Source organism: Cygnus atratus, chromosome 17 (genome assembly GCF_013377495.2).
Source record: "Cygnus atratus isolate AKBS03 ecotype Queensland, Australia chromosome 17, CAtr_DNAZoo_HiC_assembly, whole genome shotgun sequence".
NCBI lineage: Eukaryota > Metazoa > Chordata > Aves > Anseriformes > Anatidae > Cygnus > Cygnus atratus.
The window spans coordinates 14,359,405-14,384,182 of record NC_066378.1 but is presented as its reverse complement, the minus strand read 5'-3'; the positions used below and the strand labels follow the sequence as shown (position 1 = coordinate 14,384,182).

The 24,778-nt window shown below is 51.1% G+C and overlaps 1 protein-coding gene across 1 annotated transcript in view; it reads right to left on the bottom strand.

Annotated features, from left to right (window-relative positions):
- GRK3 (G protein-coupled receptor kinase 3) overlaps positions 1 to 23,916 on the bottom strand; it is a 70,340-nt gene extending 46,424 nt beyond the window's left edge. Inside the window, exons 1-2 of the mRNA XM_035565801.2 lie at positions 23,769 to 23,916; positions 7,294 to 7,370 (exon numbers count right to left, since the gene is read on the bottom strand). Coding sequence (XP_035421694.1) covers positions 7,294 to 7,370; positions 23,769 to 23,881 — 190 coding nt within the window. The 5' untranslated portion in view covers positions 23,882 to 23,916. The remainder of the gene's footprint in view (positions 1 to 7,293; positions 7,371 to 23,768) is intronic.
- Positions 23,917 to 24,778: the final 862 nt, after the last annotated feature.

Here is a 24,778-nt window from a genome sequence, read left to right as displayed (position 1 = left end):
TTACTAATGAGTTATCCCGCTGAGATGAATGAGTATTGCTGGCAGGACCAGAGAACCTGCTTCATTATTTGTACAGAGCTATGCAGGTAAATCTCATTAAAGTTGTTATTATGCCACGTTAAAGATGTGGAAAACTAATATTTACCTATTTCACAGTGGTGTTCTGAGGCTTAATTAGTCTGTGAATTGTTTCAAGACACATGGATAAAAACTCCACAGGAGTGCAACTGCTTCTGATTGACTGAGAAATTGCAGGGGGGAGGGAAATCGAGGTTGTGCAGTGTCACCACGTTCTGCACAAATAGGATCAGAAGGGGGCTATGGAAGCTTAAGTGAGGGCAAGCGAATAGAAAAAAAGGTATTTAGAAAACACTATCTTTGGTGTGGAAGCAACCCACATGGATGGGTTTGTAACATCCGAGTTTGAAGCTCTCCGCGTGGGTCTTCAACGGAGGCCGGTGCCCTGCAGACGCCTCCCTACCAGCTTGGGGTTTACTCTCTGATACACATTTTTGCTGAAAACTCTGAACATCCAAGTGAAAACTCAGATAACTTATAATTTGTCATCTATATATATCCACATCCATATATATACATATTACACTCGTCACCTGTCTCCTACAACGCTACTTCTGGAGTTCAAAGTTCCTAGAGCGCTTAGAATTCTTAATAACCAAACCCCAAAACTGTGTAATTGCACTGCTCTCCTGAGATGAAGCCTGGTTTGCCCCATGGCTATAATTTTCCCAGAACTGTACTGTATATAAATGTTAATACATATCAGCATGTGTACATCATCTATTACGTGAAGTTCCAGAGGACTATATTTTTTTTTCTATTTTAAAGCTCTAACTTAATCTACAGTTCCACCAAGAATCAGACAACTGAGTGTCTTCAACACCTCCAAAAAGGAAGACATGGGAGCGTATCAGGCTGCATCCCAACAAAGAAATGCTCAATTATTTATGATCAGAAGAAACAGAAAAACAAACACATACATTTTTTATAGTGACTTTGGATACTATTTGTCCCCGACACACAAGGCAGACACCTCTGCCTGCAGGCAAAATGCAAATAAAGTCTGCAGCAGGAAGCTTCATCAATATCCCTCTCAACGATCTTCAACATAAGTCCTGCAAGTGTCGTATTTATTTTACAATAAAATAAAACAAAAAGTATGCCGAGAGAAATGCAGCTTCCAGTAACATTTAAATTATGAGATAGAAACTAGATCTTAAACCCAACACTAATTCTGTGAAGAAAACTCATGCAGCAAAGCAGAGGGGCTTGCAGCAAGGCTGTGAGCGTGCGCTTTCTCTCCCTTAGCATTCATGCTCCAGTCCGATGCCAGTGGAGTATCGCTGCGAAAGAACAGCTCCAGTGTGAAACATCTTACATGGATAGTTTCTGTTTCGGTTTACAATCGCTCGGTTTCCGATATTTACTTGCGGTTTGGATTTTGCGTTGCTTTTAACCGATCACATGAACTGTCCAAGGAAAGCATGTGCTCAACAGGCTCATAAAAGAATCCTGCAGACCATCCACAATCCAGGTTTTAGTCTAAACTTGAATTGAAAATAAGAAGTAACAGCAGAAAGAAGAAGATCGGTCTTAACAGTATTTTAAATATCCCTTTTTTGTTCGCCCAGCTACTTCCTGATTTTGATGGAGCCCACTTCTGCGCGGTGGCTGTCCTCTCCAGGCCCGAAACGGAACCCCAGAAGAAAACCACTTGCATAAACAACCTGCCTTCTCGCTCTTGCAGAAACCCCTGCCAAGCGCATAACTGTTTTCCCTATTACATGGCTGCCCATTATTTAATATCAATAAACCAGACCAGAGTAAAATAATCTCCGCGATACGAGCCTGGCGTGCACCATTAAGAATAAGTCCGAGGCCAGGACACTCTCAGCCAGCCAAGGCTCTCCCGCAGCCCATGCATGCCCCTTGATGCTCTGGAAACACTCCTGGTTTCCCCAGGTGGCTCCGCCAAGGACCCGCAGGGCTCGTGTCCGGCAGCCCCAGCCCAGGGCCTGGAGCGAGGTCTGGGGGCGGCGGCGGCGTCCCCGGCCCGTCCAGCAGCCAAAAGCCCAAGCGACTCGCTCTCCCCTCCGCCGAGTTTTATTGCTTTCGTTGTTATTTCCTCGGAGGACTATTTAATTAGTTCAAAATGCCAACGGCACATAGATCTTACGCTTAAATTAAACAATAGCTTAAATAATGCTCCAGGGAGGTACTTTTCCCAGCCCGTTATTTTTAGGCATCGCGGGGAGCGCAGTGCGCCGTGCTGCCACGCTGCGCCACAGAAAGAGGAAGAGCAAGAATGTTTTTCTCAACAGATTTTAACTCAAGATCCATCTAATCGTTAGCATCAAAATTCTGAAATAACGAAATATGATGGGTCCCTAACTAGAGAAACAAGCAACAGAAAGCATGATTCATTGCACTAAAAAAAAATCTTTAGCTGTTCTCACCCTATATTTTTTTTTTTTTTTTCAACAGAAAGTTGTCACTGACAAAGCCGGAGGAAACACGAGCCAGAACGGTCAGGAGCGCATTTCCCTCTAACCGCAGAGGGCAGGCAGAAAAGTCCCTCCCCGCAGTTGCAGGTTGTCTGTGCAGAAGTGACTCTAAAATAGACCAAACGCTCATCTGCTCTGAAAACTCAGCTACAAAGCGACCAAAATACACACTGGCTGTACTTGGCTGTAGCAGTACAAAGGGAGCAGATAAGATGCAGAGGGCCCCTGCCAGGAGCGGGATGTGCAGGAAGCAGCACTGACACAGAACGTGGAGCGCTCGCCCAGGGCTGAGAAGACCTCCAGCTTGGAGCCTGCCAATTTACAGGGACAGAAGAGAAAGTTAAGATCACTTCTTGCTATACAACAGCGGATGGCACATAGGAAAAAAAAATTAAAACTCATTTTGTCAATCATAGGTTTCTGTCAATCAGTTCTTTTTGCAAGCGTTTTATTTCAAGACAATAAAACAGAAATTAGAAGGAGCTTCATGGGGGGGAAACAGCGAGTTATTTACTAAACAAGGTGAAAAGCTTATACTGGCACATACTGCAGCATGACCAGCTGCTGGGACAGCTAAAATATGTTCTGTTCTCATCCTTCCCCAGACCCAAACCCCACAGCTCTGTGTAATGGAGGAGAAGCCGAGAACGGCGCAGGCAAAGTGCCGTGTCCCACCAGCCTACAAAGGGTCACAAGAGAAGCCCTGGCCGAGCCCAAGCCAGGACCCGAGGCTGCAGGACGCCCCGTGCCCCTCTGCCAGCTCTGCCCATCACCTGCCGCGTCGGTGCAATTTGCCAGAAGGTCCACAACCAGTCGCCAGCTATAACTGGCCAGAAGTTTGCTCCAAGGGATTCCACTTCAATGACCACAATGATCCTAAAGTGGTAGGATGACCTAATTCCCTGCGTTTGACACTTGGCAGTTACACGTGCAGCAGCTACACCCTCCACAGCTCATCCCCAAACTGCCCCAAAAGCAGCGCTTTACACCGCCCCCCCGCAGCGTAACCCACGAAGAATTTCACATACAATTTCAACACGGCCGAGAAGCCGAGTAGATTCCACATGTAAATTACAGATACTGGGATAGCAGAAAATGTCTTTTTTTTTTTTTTTTTTTCTGAAGCAAACACATAATCTGGTGTTGTAGCAAACAGGATGTGGTAAGAAGAGAACCAGCTCGAGGTGGTTACGCACCCCTCTCCGAGACACGCTGTACTTCCCCATGAAGCTTCTGCTGGGGAGGAAGCAGCTTCTGCGGGAGCAGGCCGGCTGCTGGGCCATTAAGCACTGCCAGAGCGTTTTGCTGGGTGGCTCTGTTATCTCCGAGGCCTCTGACTCATTCGGCGATTCTTAGAGAGTTCAAGATCATTCTGGAGAATCATTCCTGCGAACGGCCGTGCCACCTCCCGGGGAAGGGAGCGACCCCTTTGCAGAAAAAGGGGCCAAGAGAGGACAGAGTTGGCTTCGCAAATACTCAGAAGGCATCTCCATCCCCACAGGGGGACTGCCACCGAGTTCCCTGCCCTGGCTTTGGTCCTGGAGGGCAGAGCCCAGGTTTCGGTGCCAAAGCCCCTGCGATTCCCTGGGGGCGGTGGCAGGGACCGTGGGCCCGTCTTCTGCGGCGGGACCTGCAAAGCGCGGGTCCCACCAGGATTTAGGGGCTCACTAAGGATAAACGCTTGCAGCTGGTAAGGCCAGCACAAGCAGGCTTATTACCAGCCAAGCATCCACCAGGAATGACTCCCTGCTCGGTATCAGGCAGACTCGCACCAGACAGCTGATCAAAGCCCTGGTTTTTTTTTGTTTTTTGTTTTTTTTTTTTTTTACATTTGAAAGGCCACTGAAAAACCAGAACAAACAAGGAACTGGAGCCGTAAGAACGAACTGTGGTCTGGAAAAAAAACGAAACGCAGCAGTCCTCACCCACATCGCTCGCCAAAGAAAAAACGAGGTAGCTTGATGAAGTTTTGTATTCAGTATATGAAGAATGCTGCAGTGGGAGGCTGTCAGTGGGGCCAGCAGGGCGACTGCCCGCTCGCGGGGCGATCTCAGCCCCCAGCCTGCCCCTATGGGTCCGGCAGGAGCCGAGCCCCCTGCACATCCCCACCACGAAGAGACGGCAGCAAGAGGGAAAAGGTGATTAGACTTTTAATTACCACACCGTATTGATTCTCACAGCATTCTGCGTAACGCTTGCCTAAAATTGAAGGTACTTTACCACAAGCAATTATGCTAATGTCTGGAAACAGAACCAATTTAATGGCAAAGAACAAGCTAGAAAACGCAATAAAATTTAAATGAACGACCACAGTAAGGAAATACAGTATTTTCAAGTGCAATGCAAAGTCTTGTTAAAAACAGTTGCATGTTATCTTTTTTCTTCCCTCCTAAATCCCTCCTCGGAAGAAGCCAGCTTCAGAAGTGACCCGGACTGCAGCCCAGCGACCACAGCAGCCCTCCTCACGTCCAGGCAATGGAGCGTGAGGACAGCTGGGACCGTAGCAAGGAGAGAGGAGGGGAAAAGCTCTCTGCACATCTATGAGCTAGGCGCCCCAGGATCTGGGAAAAAACAAATCCAGTAATGAAACCCTAGGCTCTACAATTCTAGGTTTGATAGCTACCAAAGTAGGGAAAATAAGAAGATAAAATCTTTCATTTCTTCCAGAGTCACTGTAATTGCTGTAACTTATCAGAATAACTGCAAGTCTTCACTGTTCTTTGGAACTAACTATTAATGAAAAGTATTCAATTACATAAATACAAATGCGTGTTACATATAAGCTTTTCCATTCGACTTCACTTTTTATTTTCAAAAATACTTCTTCATTTCATTGCCACCACACAGAAACAAACAGTTCAAGTCAACCTTTATGTGGTTGCTTAAAATTCCACTTATTTTGCAACTGCTATGCTACAGCAATACATTGGTGATTCAGCACAGACCACTAAACTGAAGTGCATGCTGAAAGATATCAGCACAAGCAAACCAGATACCTACATACGTACAATATACAACCTGCGGCCAGAACAAAAAGTCAGTTTTTAGGCACAAAGATACAGACTACTCTTCAATTACCGTAATAGACTGGAAAGCTTCGTGAGACTTCTATGTGCGCATACTTCAGACCCAAGCTTCCACAACCATCTTTGTAAAAAGCTGTGAAACTATTACTGACACCCTACGACACCTGAGCAGAATAGCATTTACTTTAATTTGGCAATACTCTAATCACATTCCACAATACTCTCATACCTACCCACCCACACATCTCCAGCTGACCGAGTCCTCGACATTTCTGCTTCTGCCAGAAATAGAGACTGTCCCAAAGGGCACCGGCTTCCCTCGGAGGCAGGGCACAGCAGCACCTTGCTCCCCGGCATTTGCTTCCACTGCTCGTTATGGTCTCCGTGTCCTTCAGACCAAAGTAGATCCATTGACCTCCTCAAGTCTTTCCAGCCTGTTTTATGATTTTGTCCCCATTTCGCAAGACGAGAGCTGGTGTACTATCCCAGCAGAAGTATGGCAACCCACTCCTAAAATCTACTGGACAAAGATTTCACAAGCCCCTCACGAAATCCCTTCCACTGCTTTACCGCCCGTCCTATTATTAAAATATTAAATATTAAGAAAATAACATACTTTTGTATGTATGTAGCCTATAAAACAGGCTAACCTCACCATTTCTGCAACAACTTTTCTGGTTTTTATGACTGTTCAGCCTCACTTCTCTCTTTCATAGCCTACATAATGCCCTATTTCAGTACTTCCTTGTAGGTCGCGCCTAGCAGATGCTAAGTAAGGTCTGCTCACTGCCGCTGCTCTTTCCTGGACTCTTTCCAGCAGGTCCATGTACGTTCTGTAGCCCGGTGCCAGGACTGGACACAGCATTCTGCCAAGGAGGATTACTTTACCTGCCTCATGGGCTGCAATCCTGGTTTTATATTTAGTTGTGTGACCTAGCCGAGACGTCACAGCTTACTGTAACAACCCGGCCTGTTAGAGATGCCTGCCCCATCAGTGGTTTTCCACCCTGCATTCGTGTCATTACTCCTGCACAGGTGTAGAGTAGCACCTCTAGTTCATGGAGATCTTTTGTAGTCCTACCCTTGCCCTCAGTGTGGTTACAGTCGTTCTCGGCGTGCAAGCTGAACACGGAGGTTCCTCACCCCGGCACTGCACTGTTAACTACAGCACTGTGCAGAAGCTGATCTCTGGCGCTCCTGTGCAAACTCACTGGATCCAGCCCTCTGTTCTCACCCCGAACCACTGTAACTGTTCCTCGGGTCAGCTTTCCCAGCAGCTCTGCCCCCGCACGCAGCAGTTTCACCCAGGCTCCCTTTCCCTGCTGCCAGCAAGAACACACGTCAGACAGGCAGGACAACACGCGTGGTATTTTTGCACAGCCGCTCCCTGACCAACAAGGCTTATTACCCTGTAGAAAAAAAGTCAAACTGATGTGACACATTATATTGTTGACAAGCCCATACCAAGTAATATAATTTTCTCCTACATGTTTCCAAGTAATTCAATTATTTTTCCAGTAGTTTTCCAGAACATGAAGTTAAGTTGACAAATTGCCTTGCTTCACTTTCTACCCTTTCGCAACATTTCATTCTCCTGAAGGCCTCTGTTTTACCCACTCCTGTCCATATTCCAGTATTCTTCAGACCACCTACCATACAAATTTCCTGCAACCATTACAGAGAAGTGGCAGACACGTCAACCTTAACATTTTACAGGAGTAGCGTTTTATTGAAACACGACTTACCAATTTTCTGATGAAAGATCTTGTCGAAGGTTAATTCACCCCTTTCTTCAAGGTATTTCTGCATAACACTGCGGATACTGAAAGGGAAAAAAAAAAGTTACTTGAAACTGCTTCTTTCAAACAGAACAGTTAACATACTTCGGGAAAAGGGATCGCTGCAAAGAAATGCCCACGTAGGAGACCCATGCCAAAAGCAGTGCCGCTGCCGAGCCATTGCCCCGACCGCCGCACCGCCAGCCCTCCACCGAGCCGCGGCCCCTGTCGCTGCTGGACTCACGGAGTTCAACGCTGCCAACGATTTCATGACAATTCAACCTTTGCCTAGGAAGAGCTTTCCAAACATCACCTTACCAGCCTGAAATTAGAAATGGATTCTCAATACTATGATTTTATTAAGGTGGGTTTTTTTTAAGGTTCTTGAAGTTTGAGGTACGCACACAGAAAAGCACTTTGTGCCCACTGTAAATATTAACACCAGCACTTATTGATTGCAGAAGACACACAGCCTACATCACGCAGCGTGATGTTCCTGGAATTCCCATTCAACAATCTATATTACCTAAGAAGGTTTGAAAATACCACAAGTGACCATAAATTGGACAAAAAAGCCACCAGAGGCTGCACGTAGCTCCTGTGCTGTGTGCCACCACACTGGTGGGGGCACAGCGGCTAAGGAGGCTTTCCCTGGGTTTGCTTTTATCCCGGTGAGGAACTTGTGGCTGAACAGGAGGGGAGCACAGGACTGCCCCGGGGCTGGAGCACCAAACGCTGGCTGATTTCCCCCAAAAAACGTGAGGTGAGCCTGGGGATGGGGCGGGCAGGAGACGGCAGGGGGTCGCTGCACGTCCCTGGGCACCGCTTCTCCTTCGTTCTCGCACCAAGTTTTGGCTTGCATCACGTAAAATGAATGTTCAAGTCAATTGAATCTACATCAGGCCGTTAACACTGCTATTGCCATGTATCATTTAGAAAATTAGCCAACAGGCTCCATTAGGGCCCCAGCTTGGCTGCAGTGCACTTAACATCTACTTTGCCTAATTTATAATGTCACCATCACTCATTTAAACCACATTAAAGATGATTTTCTTTATTTGCCAAGAAACGTCAATATTCATTTTAATATAATGGCCATAAAAATTTCATATGGGCAACAATACAGGTACATAAATTTTAAAATCAATGTGGCACGGCAGCACTGTGTCTTGATAAAACAACTGTATTGTGACAGTACTCAGCCAAAAGTACCCAACATTTTTGTTTCCCATTTTAAAATTGGTATTTTCATTTATACTTGGTATTTTTATAAAACTAACCACCAACGGCCTGTACAACGTACTCACGCCCTAAATAAGGTTATCGAAATCACTCGCATTTCTACAAAACTAAGAGTGATCACCCACTCCTTGTGAAATGCAGATTCTGAAACTGACTGAGGGCCAGAAAAAAGCCTACAGTAAAAGGCAATGAGCTCCACGGCCCTAAAGCCCAACCTAGGAAATTATTCTGCTAATAGTTCTCATGCATACCTCGAAGCCCCACATGAAACGCAGGCCCATGAACACCCTGACCCGCAGAGACTGACCTCCACACCACGTTAACCAGGGACTGGGAGGGTTAAGCCCCGTTCATCGGCTCTGAGATTATAAATTATCCAGCGAAGAACTTCCTAGCCATCTTATTTGTTCACAAAAAAAATAGATCTAATTTCTGATTATTTTCACAACGTATAGAAAATACCGACTTCAAGCGAGCCCCGTTCCATGCTCAGAAAAAGCAAGGTAGTAAAAGAAAATGCGTAACTGGCAGAACTACAACATTTGGCCCGTTCCATAGGTAAATTTTTGGAACACGCGTCCCAGCTTAGGATGCTTACAAGGACGACCATAAACCTGCCATCCCAGCCCGCCCAGCCCCAGCGGCAGCACCAGGCGCCTCTCCCGGCACAGCGCCGTCGCTCGGCCCCAACACCCTGTTCCCAGCTGCTCGCCAGACCGTTCCTAACACAGTGAGCCCTTCCAGTAACAAGGACATGGGGAAAGCTTTCCTCCGCCGCAGCAAGTGCACGGCGAGAAATCACACCAGCACAGCAGAGTCCAGACAGCGCGTGAGTGAAGCGTCCAGGAAAACACCGCGTAACGAGCAAATCGCTCCAGCACCTTTCCTTCTCTCCTTTGACATCCCGTGCTTCTGCTCTGATGGATAACATGTCAAAGGAACAAAACGTTTCCTCAACTAAAAAATCGGAACAAATCTGTAAAACACTCGCAGGCTCCAGGAGCCCGCGCTGCATTTCAGCTTCTAAACAACAGACGCTCACCCCCTCAGAAGCATTTCTCCTTCTCCATATGAATAAATATGAATAAATTACATGGAATTGATTACGATGATCCAAAACAATGACCTTCTAGTTCTCTCGCAGAAATTCAAAGTAAAAATCTTAACGAGTTCAAGAGAAATGAAGCAGAGCCCATACATCCTTCGGATGGATGGAAAATTTTAAAATAGAGCCGAGCCCATTCCACAGACAGGAAGGAAGGTGAAGGTTCCTTCTCTGCGTTGCGTATTGACCCATTAGTTGCCCTACGGGTAAACGATCTGGGATTAAAAGCCGCATTTCACAGAAAAGTAGCCATTTCTAAAAGGCTTTCCAGATCCAAATATGCTTTCAGCGCAAGCAGAGCACTAATGCGACAAGGCGACTTTCTTCAGTTCATCCCAGTTCACCGCACGATCTGCCTTAACAGCAATACTCAAAATAAGCAGAAACAAAAGCTGGCTAAAAACAAAATCCAGGGAGACTCCGAAAAACAAAAGCATATCCGACTCTACTGGAGAAAATCCTTTGGTCCATATATTTTATTTTTTTATTTCAGAGAGGAAGAAAACAACACACAACAAAAAAATTCGGGAATGCTCAGTTTGCTGTCCACACACCACGAGAAAGCTGGAATAACAGGACAAGTACAAGGGGAAATTGAAAGACGGGCTTGAAGTGCAGTGCGAAATGCCACCCTGGACCCCTCGGCCCCAGCACCAGGACCCAGCACCGCAGCTTCCGCGCCAAGCCGTGCGCCTGGGCACAACCTGCCCTGCCCCACAGCACGCAGCCCGAGGAGCCGCACTGGGGCCTAGCGTGAGACAGCACAGAGCACGGCCTGGGGAGGACGTCTGGGGAGGGTTTTTATTATTATTTTATTATAATCCATTCCGCATCTTGATTGCTGGCAACGTGAATGGTCCCACGTGCGCCGAAGGGCGCTCCGCAGCGGGACCACGGGCTCGCGGCAGAAAGCTGCGCTCACAGAGGGGCACGCAGACAGCCCGCTCGGGTCTGCACGGCAGCCCAGGGAGCACGGACTGCCCAGGGCAGGCGGTACGATGGCCGTCTGCGGGGTGACCAAGCTGCAAGCTCGGTGAGCAGAACAGGTCGGCCTAACCCAGCCGCTCCCCTGCCTCCCGGCATAGGCGCGAGCCGAGGAACCCGGTGCGGGGAGCCCCAGGTGGCACCTGGGAGCCCCGGCACGGCGGCCAGCATCCCAGTCCGTCACGGCTTGATCAAAGACATCCACCGAAAAGCAATCCCCGCCGTTCAAGTATCTTCTATAATTAAAGAGCTCTCGCTGCCTATAGGCTCGCGGGACGGCGAGCTGAACGGGCACGGACAAAGCGCGGCACCAGGGCAGCGGCACGGCACAGAACGCCCACTGGGAAACACACCTGGAGAACTCAGAAGAACAACAAAAAAAAAAGAACGATGTGCTTTTTAACATGGAAAAGAACACAAATATGGCAGGAGGACCACGTGCCCACTGTGCTCCCCCTCCGACAAGCAACACTGGACACAGCAGAGCAGCGAGGGGCTGTGCCCCCGAGCCGCCCCCTGCCCGTGCCTGCAGCCAGAAGCAGCAGCGGTGCTGCAGCAGCAGTCACGTCCACCTGCGACCCCCCATAACAGACCGGTAACATCTTGCAGCTCCACCTGCACCCACAGCTACCAAACCCCAGCCCTTGTCGGGCTCGTGGCCACCGGCATCTGCCCAGCCCCGAGGGAGCCGGCAGGGCCAGCCAGCCGGGGGCACGACGGCCACGGGTGCGGGCGTAGGCAGAAACTAGAAGCTCCAGAGCAGAGTAAAATAAACAGCATTCACTTTGATATTTCCTAAAAGTTCTGCTATTAATTTCGAAGATGCATGGATTCTGTCCCCACAGGTTTGTCGTACTAAATTATGCAGGAGTTCTTCTGAAAGCATCTCGCGCCTCGGAAATGGAAAGGGTGAAGAAAGATGCGGTGGTATGTATACACATGCATACTCTTTCTACTGGAACTAGATCAAGAAGCTACTTACTGTTGACCTTCTTACTACTGTGTCTTACAGGAGCTTTTAATTATTTATCATAATAGCACATTATTTTTTCTTGCAAATCAATAAGAGTTCAGATCGGTGGGATATTATCCAGAGCAGAAATGCCCACACCAGAGCTTGAAAAAAACAAAAAATCCAGCCTTACTGCAAGCATTAAAGAATCCTACCGACATTAAGAATGCAGTTATACTCCCTTATATATTCACTTATAAGGTGAAACAGAAAAAGGAGAACAAGAAACCAAAACAAGATGAAATGGCAGCTCTACAGGGACTGTCCTGCGGAGAGCACAGCTCGATGTTGAACTCTGCCAACATTTCCTGTATCATCTCGGGCAAGTCATAAACATCATCTGCCTCAGTTCCCCAGTCCGTAAAATGAAGCAGTGTTTCCTTTGCCCCTCTCTTTGCCAGTGCAGAGCGTGCACTCTTCAGGGCAGGTATCATCCCTCTGCCAGGTGCCCCGGCACACCGAGCTCCTGGCACACCAGGAACTGCTCTAACGCTAATAAATGCTGCAGGAAAAGCGCTCGGTACTCAGCAGCTAAGCTCCCACTGCCTTCACCAACCTGTTGCACGCTCCCTCAGCACCCTCCCGCTCCCCTTTCAGCTCCCCAGAATGCCCCCGAGCCCACCCAAGAGCCAGACTTGCTCAGACCTCACCGCAGGCGAGAAGAAAGTCTGTAAGCCCCAAGCGTAAGGCTACCAGCACATCACAAGTAACAGTTTCTCCTTAAACAGACTTGTACCACTGTGTTGCAGAGCAGGCAGGACAACAAGTCACATAAGAGAAGGCAACAGGGAGAAGGAAGGAGGCGTCCCGACATAAAACCTGCACGATGGATTGCTAAAGGTGCTCGGATTTCCTCGTCGCATGTGCACCCCAAAGCAGCCCCCCAGCAGCAGAGCAGCCCCTGGCAAGCTCGGGGTGGCCACCACCCTGAGCTGGGGGGCAGGCACGGGGGGGTAAGCATAGGGGGGGTAGGCACTGCCTGCTGTCTACGGGAAAGCCGTGAATGCCCCGCGGACATGCAGCCCGCTTCATTTGGCTTCCTCTCGGACTTGCACCCAGTTCGAAGTTCATTACGGGTTAATGCTGCTCCAAACGGTTTTGTTCTCAGTTACTGTAAAATGTGTTTTACACATCGCAACTTCTGGTCAAGCAATTCACCAGGCAAAGTAAATTCCCAGCCTATAATGCCAGCAAAGATTGCTACAGTGTCTAATCTGATCTACTTACCTATTACTTGTAAAATTCCCTATTTGAGGAGGAAACAAATCATTGGAAGACCATGAAGACGTTTTTGGACAACAATGAAATAACACGGAAAATATATAACCCTTTCATTCCTTTCCTTCCTAGCATCCACTACTACAATAACCCTGGCAGCAACGCAATATCCAATTGACTTAATTATTCTAACAGAGAAATCAAAGTGATCATTGGTACTAAATTAATTAGCGCACATGCTCGTTCTATTCTTCATCTCCTCAGCTGATGAACAGAGCAGCAAGGAGTGAAAGGAAACCGTCTCCTCCGTCCACGCACACAGCACACACCCGCGCCCCAGACCTCACGCAGGACTAGGGCTGGGCTCTGCCTTTTGCTGTCCCAATTGCACCCGCTTCTATCCCATTTCCCATCTTTGCACACTCTGTAAAGTCCATGCTAAGCACGCTTCTGAATCACTTAACTGCAGCGAACTACTGCTCTTACAATTGTCAAGGGTGATTAACAACATTTCCTACCCAAGAACCCTGTTTGCAGGGGAAGGGATTAAAGCACGGAACATTCTGCCACCACCCCCCTCTGGTGTGTGCATCTCATCCAAGGGCCGAAGCAGCTTCGCTTATGCAAATGATATTAATGGAGAAAGTTTACAACCAGGGAGCCAAAAGCAAGAGCTGTGTAGCTATGATTTCAAATTACACACTCGTGTTCTTTAAGGATCATCTACATTATCACTGTTGAAATCTGAAACTAATATAAAAGCTTCTAAGCACACGCATTTTTCAGGAATAATTGCACTGAATTGTAATGTCAAGGACTTGCCCTTCCACCAGAACGCTGCTACTGAGAAATTGCAAGAGAGAGAAATTGGAATGAAATCACATCTCCTCGCTCCAACGGCAATTAAGTTATTTGTCAATCATAATGTTTGGCTTTTTTCAAAAACAAATACAAAATTATTCATGTGCCAATTTTTTAAAAAAACTTTTCCATGGCTATAAAATGTTTTAAATTTTCTTTAGAAGTAGCATTCAAGCATAAAGATTAACTGACCTACCTAAACTACAGCCCACGCTGGCTGAAACACACCGCACCTGACTGATTTATTTACTTATCATCTCAGGATGCAATTTTACAGAGACTTAAATGTTTATCTGCGCTACCCAAATTCATCCTGAAGTTGCCAAAATTGACCCAAAGATGCCAACCCGAAGGCCGTTGAACTATGATCATGCCAGAGTCAGCAGGTACATTGTGAATCAACGACAGAATGGCACAAAGTCATTATGGACAACCGTTTTTTCTTTAATAAGTGCATTTGAAAAATTTAGCAATGTAAGAGGTATCAAAGGCGAAAAGGTCAAGAAATATCTGGCCCAAGAACCAGATCTTTCAAGAACTTTTTTAAACCAGTTAGAACTAACAGAAACGTTCCTGTATTTCTTCTCCCCCAGAGGAAACAATCCTCTTTAAACAAGCAAGCATCCCTCCAGAGTCCTGCATCCCAAGCACCACAGCAAAACAAAACAAAAAAGCGTTAAATTGTCTTCACCGAGTTTTTGCACTTCGTCATGTGTTTTACGCTCACAGTTATTCTTAGGTTCCAAAAGTAAGGGAGATGCAAGCGAAGGAACCACGTTAAAATTGATCATCGGAACAACTAGGAAAGGAGACTGGAAAAAGCTGGGGTGACAAAATGGAGACAGAGAGAGATGCAGAAGCATTTAAATAAGAACACAAACAGAATGTGAAGGAGAAGACATGGGGAAGCCAGGCAGGGGATTTAAGAAAACAGCAGGCCTAAGAAGGCTCAGAAAGGAAAGTCACCTCCCCGGCATGAACTCGGACACCCTGATAATCCAACAGGGGCTGGGAACCAAAACCAGCAAAGCCAGAGCGCTGAGCAGGAGGGCACAGCAGCAGGAGCGATGAGGTCGCTGATCTCAGAGGCCATGGAGAAGGTGGCAGCTTGATGGCACAGAAAGTGACACTGGGGAAAGGCAGGAACCACCATGGTGTGACCAAAGGGCTGGCACGGGACAGAGGACAGGCAGGCTGGGACAGCGGGACAGTCACCCGTGCCTCGCACCACACCGACGAGACACCTTCAGGGCTACTTCAGTCAATGTAAAAGATCAGGAAAGACGACGCAGATTTTCTGCATGGAAGCGAGCCCCAAGGAAGGAGCAAGACCAGAGGTGTCCTGCAGGACTCCTGTCACAAGAGACGGGACAAGTGGCACTGGCAGAGAGACGTGGGCAATGTGTGGCAGTGAGGTAGTGTGGGTGGGCACCTGTCGGCATAGGACAGACCGACTGACCGACCACTGTCCTTGCATGGGACTGACGGACAGACCGACCGACTGCCATCCCCCACCTCCGCCCCACAGCCAGCGCAGTGGGCAGCTGAACGCAGCTGCTCCTGACCGTGCCCCGAGCCCACAGCAGGCCCCTTCCAGCAGGCCCTCACGCTCAGGAGCACAGCTCCCCCAGAACCAAGACCCGCATTCCTCACACAGCTCCCCCAGAACCAAGACCTGCATTCCTCACACAGCTCCCCCAGAACCAAGACCCACATTCCTCACACAGCTCCCCCAGAACCAAGACCCACATTCCTCACACGGCTCCCCCAGAACCAAGACCCGCATTCCTCACACAGCTCCCCCAGAACCAAGACCTGCATTCCTCACACAGCTCCCCCAGAACCAAGACCCGCATTCCTCACACAGCTCCCCCAGAACCAAGACCCGCATTCCTCACACAGCTCCCCCAGAACCAAGACCCGCATTCCTCACACAGCTCCCCCAGAACCAAGACCCACATTCCTCACACAGCTCCCCCAGAACCAAGACTCACATTCCTCACACAGCTCCCCCAGAACCAAGACCCGCATTCCTCACACAGCTCCCCCAGAACCAAGACCCGCATTCCTCACACAGCTCCCCCAGAACCAAGACTCACATTCCTCACATGGCTCCCCCAGAACCAAGACCCGCATTCCTCACACGGCTCCCCCAAAACCCCAGACTCGCGTTCCTCACACAGCTCCCCCCAAAACCCCAGACTCGCGTTCCTCAGCGCACACTTTCCCTTCGGAAGGGAAGGCAGGGATGCAATAACCACAACAGCAGCTGCACGGAGCTGGAGGCTGCGCTTGGTGCCTTCGTACGGGGTGTCTCCTCCGAGGTCTGCAGCGTTCAGGATTTTATTGGATTTCAGGGCAGGGAAAGGATGCTGGGGGCTCCTCGCTCAGCAGTGCCACAGGCCAAGGTAGCAGCTCCCAGAGGGGCACCAGCACCGCTCACCCTGCACAGCACCACCAGGCCCCGCAGCCGGGCACCCTGCCCCTTCCCGTCCTTCCCCAACAGGACACAACACGCTGGGAGGGCAAATTCCTGCACATGGTGACGGACTGGGGGATCTGGATGGAAGCAGCTTCTCCTAACGCTCTCGGAATTTATTTTATATCTTTATGCAAGGTGTGTTTGTATGGGTGTTTATCTGGTACCGGAATGATTTCCTTGGAGAAAAGAGTAGGCATGGGGTGAAGCTCTTCACATGGAACACAGCTGTATTTTCTAAGGCTAGAAACTAATGCTGTTACGTCAATTTAATTCAACTAAATTATGGGATTCGGTTAATGCACCTGACAGGTTCTGATAGGCTTTTTTATAATTTTATTAATCACCCAAAAAACATTACCATCGATAAGAAGCTTAATCCAGCCCATTCCACATGACTTCACCAGAACAGAAGCTAAGTAAGGGCTGCACACATTCATGTCCTGATGCCAACGTCCCAGCGTTTCGCTGAGAGCACCCCGCACTGAAAGGGCCCTGCACAGCACCTACACGGGAGCAGGACCCACGGCCAGCCCTCCGCTCATCCCTCGGGTTTCAGCAAGGGAGCAGGAGGCTGAGCGCCGATCTCTTCCCACATTGCCCTCGTTTACCTTTTTTCTTAATTAAAGCAGCAATACCCGAGGGAGGGTCCGTGATTAGAAGCACACGCCTCAGGTCTCAGCAGCCCCGCAGGGGACGAAGCCAGAACACCTCCGGGCAGGTCCCTGCGCTGTGCCCCACGCTGAGCCCGCCGGGGCCTCCCCGTCTACCTGAGCCTCGTGAAACCCGCCTTCAGCTCCTGCACCTGCCGCACAGGCTCTGCGCGAGCACAGGTCCATCGTCTGTCTTCTAACAGGCTTAGCTTCTGCTCTACACATTACAGATAGCACTGGTGCCCTTCTTCTAGGCTATTATCCGTTGCCTATCAGAGCTGCAAGAGGCAGGACCTCCCCTTGCCATGCACTGCATGGGCCCCGTCCTTCAGCCAGGCCCAGACCTTGCAGGTCCCACACCCCACCGCCTCCATGAGACGTGCCCACGCGGGGCAGCGAGAGGCAGGCACGGCCAGCAGCAGCCCTTCTACGTGGGCTCCATCCCCACCGCCATCCTAGGAGCCCTATTGCTGCCCAAATCCTGCAGTCCAAGGCCAGCTCGAGAGAAAAAGCAATCGGGCTTTCTCAGCAGCCCTCGGTTCCCATGCATACACCAAACTACTCCAAGACAGCCATCTTTTCACTGCCTTCTCCACCGAGCTTCTACTGACAACAAAGTTCAGAGGTTGAATTTCTGAACAAAACAGTTTTTAGCTACCCTCACCCTGGACAGTTCACCGTATTCCACAACAAGCACACACGTTCAGCCTTTCTCATAACGGTACTTCAGCACAACCCCAGTTTTCCCCCTCCTCAAACAGTCACCTATGAATATTCAAGCATGCCTTTTCGCCCAAGCAATACACAGATTCCAAGACAGAAGATAAGCTCCAGCCTGCGTATTTCATCATTTCTGAATATGTAAACTAGCCTTTCAAATACATCCATTACTGTGAATTGCACTAGACTAAATGCAAAATGGCTTTCTTCACCGTAACCAGCAACAGTAATTCAATGCTTTAAGAAAATATGGAGATAAAAAACACTGGGATAATGCAGGATACAACACAAGCCTAAGGGGCAAGTGCTGCTCTCTGAAATCCTGCTGGACAGCGCTGGCACCGGGGGGGCAGGGGCACGAAAGGCACGCATGAGTATCTCAAAAGCAACAGGTATTTTTAGCACCTAAAATCTGAGCAGATGCTCTGCTGTCTTACTGAGGTGAGAAGACACTCGCCATCCCAGAAATACTAGCTGCAGCGCGTTAGGAAGTATGGTGCCATGGAACACACTCAGGAAGGCAGCCGTCCGTTTCAAGCAGACACCTAGAGAACTCCTGGATGCTCCGCTGAGCTGGGATGCTCTGACCTTGGCACGTACAAACCCACAGCGCTCGTCCCAGGTACATGTTCACGTTGGGAACACCTCCGGCACCGATCCTCATTCCCCAAACGCTCGCCTGGTATACACCACGTATTCAGGTATCTTCAGCTCTGAGCCAATTTTACTTCCTTTATGCCTTGCTCAAATGTTCAGTTCAAACGGTGGGGTACCGTATAGCTGCAAAATATTAAATTGATTTACAGCTGGAATATAAAACCATCTAGTTCAAATCCTTTTTCCTCTACAGTTTCACAAATTACATGTCAATGAGGCTACTTTGAACAGTTTAAGTGTCCAGAATGCTCTTTTAATTTCTTACTTCAGCTTCAAATTTTTCAATTAAATGTTTAGGAAGTATTGGAAATGGTATAACAATACCAAGAAACAGTCTTGCTTGACAGTAAAAAAAAAATCTAAACATCAAGCAAAAGCCTAAACTGCTTTGAAATTTCAGAGACCCAAGCTTCAGAAGTGCTAGTAAAATGAATCACAGCCACCACCGCTCCAAGCAGATGGAGCGAGCCTCAGTGAAGCACCACCGCCTTGCACAGCCGAAGTTACCGTGGCACAAATTCATCTGAATTAACCATCAGGCCCCTAATCCTTCCCACCGTCAACTATTCAATTCTGCGTTCAGCGGCAGCATTTCTGTGTACAGACCAGCAAATGCACGAGCCTTTGCAAAATCTGGGCCTAGCACTGTTGAGAAAACAGGAAAGCAGCACTTCTGAAGACTGCATTCACATGGCGAGGGAGACACACAGCACTTCCTGGAAGCGCTGCGCTCTCTGCACAAGCCGCATGTAAAGCAGGGTTTCTCTGGCGTCAGCACCACCCAGGGCACGCTGTTAGCCCCCCGCTGTGCCGCGGCACAACGAGGAGGCATTCCGGTCCCATGCCTGCCATCCTCCTGGCTGAGCGAATGCAAATGGATGGAGAAAGACAGACGGGAAACAATACCGGCAAACACGACGGCGCTACACCAACACGCCGGGCACTGGCAGATTAATCACAGCCAGATTTCATCAGCTTCAAAACAGACGAGCGTTTTCGTGAGGGATGCAGGGGAGAAGTTTGGCAGACCCAACACAACCGGGCAGCGTGGACCAAAGCAGGAACGAGGGGAGGTGGCAGCACCCGGCCGCTGCAGCCCTCGGACACCCCGACGGGGAGCAGGAGACGCCGGGTGATCCAGGTGCTACCTGCAGAGCCCCACCACCCAACACACGCAGCTGATGCTTGAAGCACCACAGACAAAGCAGCACCTAAAAAGATGCAAACAAAGGGATGACATGAGCGTAGTAGCAACAAATGCGAAAATTACACGAACAATTGTCAGGAAAATTTTCCCAGAGACAGCACTCTAAATGAATAAGCATAACAAGAAGGCGTTAGACAAAGCCGGAGAAAATAACGTCAAAGTAACCGAGACTGGCAGCGGAGCGGCAGAGAGGAGTTCTAGCCTTTAACTTGGAGATGCTGCAGAAGTTTGAGGAGGCCCAAGAATACGCTGAAGGACACATCAAGGAAACAACTGAAATCCAGAGAAAGAAGATGGTAACGCCAAGAGAACAAAACTGAAAAAGCAGAAGCAGTACAGGGCCGAGCAATGACTCCTCACTCCTAGTGGGAGGACATCGCTTGGGTTTTGATAATGCTCAGCACTGCAACAGGAAGAAAGCAAATCACAAACAGCTCAGGGTGGAATTGGAAAAGGAAAAGCAACCCCTGTGCACTCAATAAACCTCCAAAACAAGGTAGTTGGAATAACACTAGGTAAGAAAGCAAAGAGCACAGGGGTCCCATTCTTTGGCGTGGAAAATACCTCTAGAGATAAACCGAAGATGGGACGGTAATGAGGAAAAATATCACAGTTAGAAGCGTAACTTCAGAGAAGGAAGCATCTGCAACATGTTTTTTTTTCTCCTTTTCCCAGAGGGGCAGGATTCAGAGGAAGGTAGGAGACCAAATAAGAGATCCGTGAGAAAAATAAGAATTCACGGGAAAGAGCGGTAATTACTGAAGCAGCAGGTTAGGAGAGGAGAGACAAGACGAGAAACCACACAGCGAGAGAAGTGGGAGAGAAGCCTGGAGAGATGCATGGTCTGTTTTGTTACCATGCCCTTGGTATTTGTACACCGAAAGCACCCGAAGCTCAAGTGACGTTTATAGCGAGGAAGCTTTTAACATTAACTATCTAATTTCCTGGACTATTTTTCTCTACCTCACAATATGCAAATCCTTTTTTCAGAACAAAGAAGCTGTTGGCAAATAAGAAGAGCTATTATCGTTTTCTTCCACACCCTTTGACCAAAATAAGGGAAATCAAAATTGTGCATGGAAAAGGGAAAGAGTTCGGAAGGCTGCTGAAGAACCTAAAAAATAAGAGCGCAGTTCATTGACTCCTTTCCTCCCAAACCTGAAATGTTTGACAGCAACTCTGCAGAAAAGATTAAAGCTTGGTATTTGCTTGTGTTTCAGTATCTACGTCTTCCTTCTCATTTTAGGTCCTGTTTCTGCAGGTCATTCTGCCTTTGAGAGCCCTTCTGTCCACCCATGCAAATCTACTGGCAAAAGGATCTTACAGGAATGTGAAATGAAAAGGTACCGCAGCTCTTCCAGCTCTTGGCAGGGCTCTTAAGAAGGAAAGGAGGAAACACAGAAAGGAAGGAAAAGCAGATGACAGAGGATGGAAAAGGGGTTGTTTTGGTGTTTAAAAACAAAACAACAAAAAAAGAAACAAAAAAAACCACCACCACTAAGCCTCTTCCTAGGCATGCTTGTCTCATTAGCGTTTTCTGCCCTCCTTCTTCCCAAGCCAGCACATTTAACAGTTTCGGTGCACAAACAGCCTGAGGATGCTTCGTGTAAACTCACCAGCAACCAGCCCCTCGGCCAGTAAACCCTTCACCCTCGGAGTTTATTTGCTGCTAAGCCTTGGCCTGCAGCCTCGGAATTTATTCCGCCTGCACTACAGTTACTTCCTTAGGAACAGAAAGACCCCCCCCCAGATCTCCACCGCAGTGAACTCCCTCACTTCTTTTAGCGTCTCGGCGAGACAAAACGGTGCCAGCAGGTGCACCGGGCTCCAGCGCAACAACCGCCGGCAGCGGGGCGGTAAAACCTGTGCAACTGCTGCTGGAGGAGACAACGCCAGGGCACGCGGCGCTGCCCGCCGGGGATAAACCGACCCCTCGCATCCCTGCAAGGCGAGCGCTGCCCTCGGGCCGAGACCTTTGTTTGCACGCCGGCCACAGCAGGTCAGGGCCCCCCTGTGTCCCACGACAGCCCCCAGCCCCAGCTCTCAGCCCGGCGCTACGAGCAGCTCTAACACAGGCACAGAGAAATGAAAAATCTACTTGGAGAAAGCGTTTGACTTCAAACCCGTGTAAGAGGAGACCTTCTGTGCGTGGTGGTGCTTTTCTACTGTTACTATATCAACCTGCATTTAAGCAGCTGATTTATATAATTTTAAAAGGATCCGTTTGCCAGTAATACACAACATTTAAGTATACCCAACACACCACATCTTTTTTAATGAGAGATTGAGGAAAAAGAAAAAAAAAAACGAGCAGAAACCAGCCCAAAGACATCTGACACCAGAATAACGGTCACAATTTCCTACTGTGTGAGGAAATCCCTGCTTTCAGTTAGAAGCTGAGAAGTTCAGTCATTTCAAGCAACCTCGAGCCGTTTGTGGTCCCAGGCTTAGGTAAGGCTCTGTTCTCATTTCTGCCGGTGCTTCCTCCCGTTTGGCAGCCGGGGGGCCTGGCGCAGCCCCTGCCCCAGCACCACGTACAGCCCCGAGCCTCCCCCTGGGTCCAGGCTCCTGCATCCCTCACGACACATCAGTCCGGGGGGACTGCAAGCAATCATTTTCTTTCAATACTTCACTTCATTTGCAAACAGGTTGTTCCACACGCAGCTCCGGGAGCCGCCACACGAACGTTTCAGCCCCATAACCCCTCACCTTTCTCCTACTCCACAAAACTTCCCGTTGCACCTGGCTGCCGCTGCCCTCCCTGCGGAGCCCGACGCCACCGAGGCATCTCACGGGGCGCGGGGAAACTGCCTGGCCTCTCCCAAATGCAGACCCCGGGGAAGGAGAGCAGCAGGCTGCAGGCTCCCCAGGCCTCGCGCCGTGCCACGAGGCTGTGCTCAGGCAGCCGGGTGCCCGCTGCAACAGGCAGCACCACCAGCACCAAGCGAAGCACCGCGAGCAGCCAAAGCACCGGCACACGTAGAGCTGCGAGCACTCCATGTACAGCGTGCTGCACCTAGGGTTAACTGCAGAGGTTACATTACACAGATATCGATTATTTTCATCAATATTTACACACGCCAGGAGAAAAACAGGCACCTTCACCTGCCCAGGAAGCCGCCTCTAACTGGGTTTGCAAGCCCAACTTCCTCAGCCGAGGTTTCGAAGCCTCTGCAAGCACCGTGGAACCTGCACGCCACCCACGACCCCTGCCCCTCCGCTGCCCCCACGCCACAGCCTCACGGCACCGCCGGGAATCCAAGCAGCAAGGCAGAAAAAAGAGCGAACAAGTGGGAAGAGGGCTTCGGCAATCCCTCGCTCGCAGCAGGCAGCTAGGCCACCATCAGGCTTGCAAACTGCCCACACATCCTGCAGTAAATTTTGTTTTAGGATTTTTCTGTTGTAGCGTCTTGCTTGCTGACCAGATATTGATTTTAAACGCATATATGTACGTGCACACACACAGCCACAAAGGGGAGAGAAAGCCTCCTTCGAGGCTGAGGAACAAACAAGCAAGGCTCAGGTGATTTTATAACGTGTGCAAACCAGGGACTGTCGCGCAGAAGGGAGGCTGGTTTCACCGCCAGACCCCACGGAGACCCCAGCCCCGGGGACACCCGTGGAGCCCCGGGGACGGAGCCGGCCACGAGCCGAGCCCTGCGCTCGCTGCCGACACCTCTGCTCCGTGAGCTGCCTGCTAAGAGCCGAGCCCGTCCTTCCCCGCGCCTCGCCGCTCTGCTGTCAGACCTCATGAAGCATCAAAAATAATAGCTCTGCAGAGCAAAGCGGCGAGAACCGCTCCGTTCGGCTCCCGTTCTCTTCGGCCCCACCGTTGGACACCTCCTCACCCGCTGGGCGAGGTGCGAGGACCAAGTCAGCACCGGGATTTGGGCTTTTTTTTTTTTTTTTTTGGGGGGGGGGGGAGAGAAGCAGGATTCTGCACATCTTCCCATCCACGTACCGAAATAAATAAATAAACGGCTAGACAGAGAGGTAAATAAATAAATAACCCGCCGCACAACTTGCTTCCCATACGCGCCCCAGGCCGGACCCCCAGCCCCTGACCCTGACCCCAACGGGGGGGCTGCGGTGACGGCCCCGGGCACGGCTCGGCCGGGCTCCAGCGGCCCGGTACCGGCACCGGGGGCTCCCTGCGGGCTGCGAGCGGCACCGGGGGCTCCGGAGGGCCGGTACCGGGGGCTCCGGAGGGCCGGCACCGGGGGGGTCCGGCGGGGGGAGAGCCGCGGCCGGGCCCCCTCCAGCCTCGACGGGGGGCGCCGCGTCGGGGGCCGTGCGGGCGGTACCTGGGCTCGGGCAGGGTGATCTTCTTGCTGGCCCTGGCCGCCGGGGTGCTCTTGCTCTTCTCCATCGCCATCAGGTAGCTGACATCGGCCAGCACCGCCTCCAGGTCCGCCATGTTCCCGCTCCCGCCGCCGGGCTGCAGATGGAGGCTCCGCCGGGGGCAGCCGCCCCCGGGGCGGGGGGTGGCGGCGGGCGGGCGGGCGGCGGCGGCTCCGCCGAGCGCCTCCCGTGTGCGAGCGCGTGTGGGAGCGAGTGTGCGAGCGGGTGTGTGTGTGTGTGTGTGTGTGTGTGTGTGTGTGTGTGTGAGTGCGGGGGGGCCGCCCTGCGCACCCGGGGCTCGCCGCCGGCCCTGCGCGCCCTCAGCCCGCGGCCGCCGCGGCGGGCGGACGGGCGGGCGGAAAACCCCCCCCCGCGGGCCGGGCCGCGCCGCCCCAGCCGGGCCGCGCCGAGCCGAGCCGAGCCGCAGCGCCCCCCCCGGCCCCGCCGCGGCCGCGGGGCCCCCTCAGCGCCCGCCCGCCCCCGCCGAGCCCATGGCGGCAGCGGGGCAGCCCGGCGCGGCCACCCCCCCCCCCCCCTTCCCGCCCGCCCCGGTCGCAGCCCTACGCGGCCGCCGGGCCCCCGCGGCTGGGCCCCGCGGCGCCGTGCGGGCAGCTCGGGGCAGGGCCGCGGGGCTGCGCGGCCATGGGGCTGCGGCGGCGGCGGAGCGGGGGGAGCCGGGGGGGGGGGGGGGGGTGCTGCGGCGGCGGCGCCTGCGAAAATCCGGACCTGGAACCGGCGGCGGCGGCGGTGGCCGGGGCGGGGAGGGGGCAGCGCCGCCCGCGGGGGGGCGCCGGGAGCGGGGCCGGGGGGGCTGCGGGCACGGCGGGCACGGCCGGGGAAGAGCAGCCCCCGTGGGGCCGCACCGCACCGAGGGGCTCTGGAGGGGGGGGGTCCCGGGGGGGTCCCGGGGCAGGCCGTGCCCCAGCAGGGCCTGCAGGCCCCGCGGCCCCCCCGGCCGCTGCCCGAAACGCGG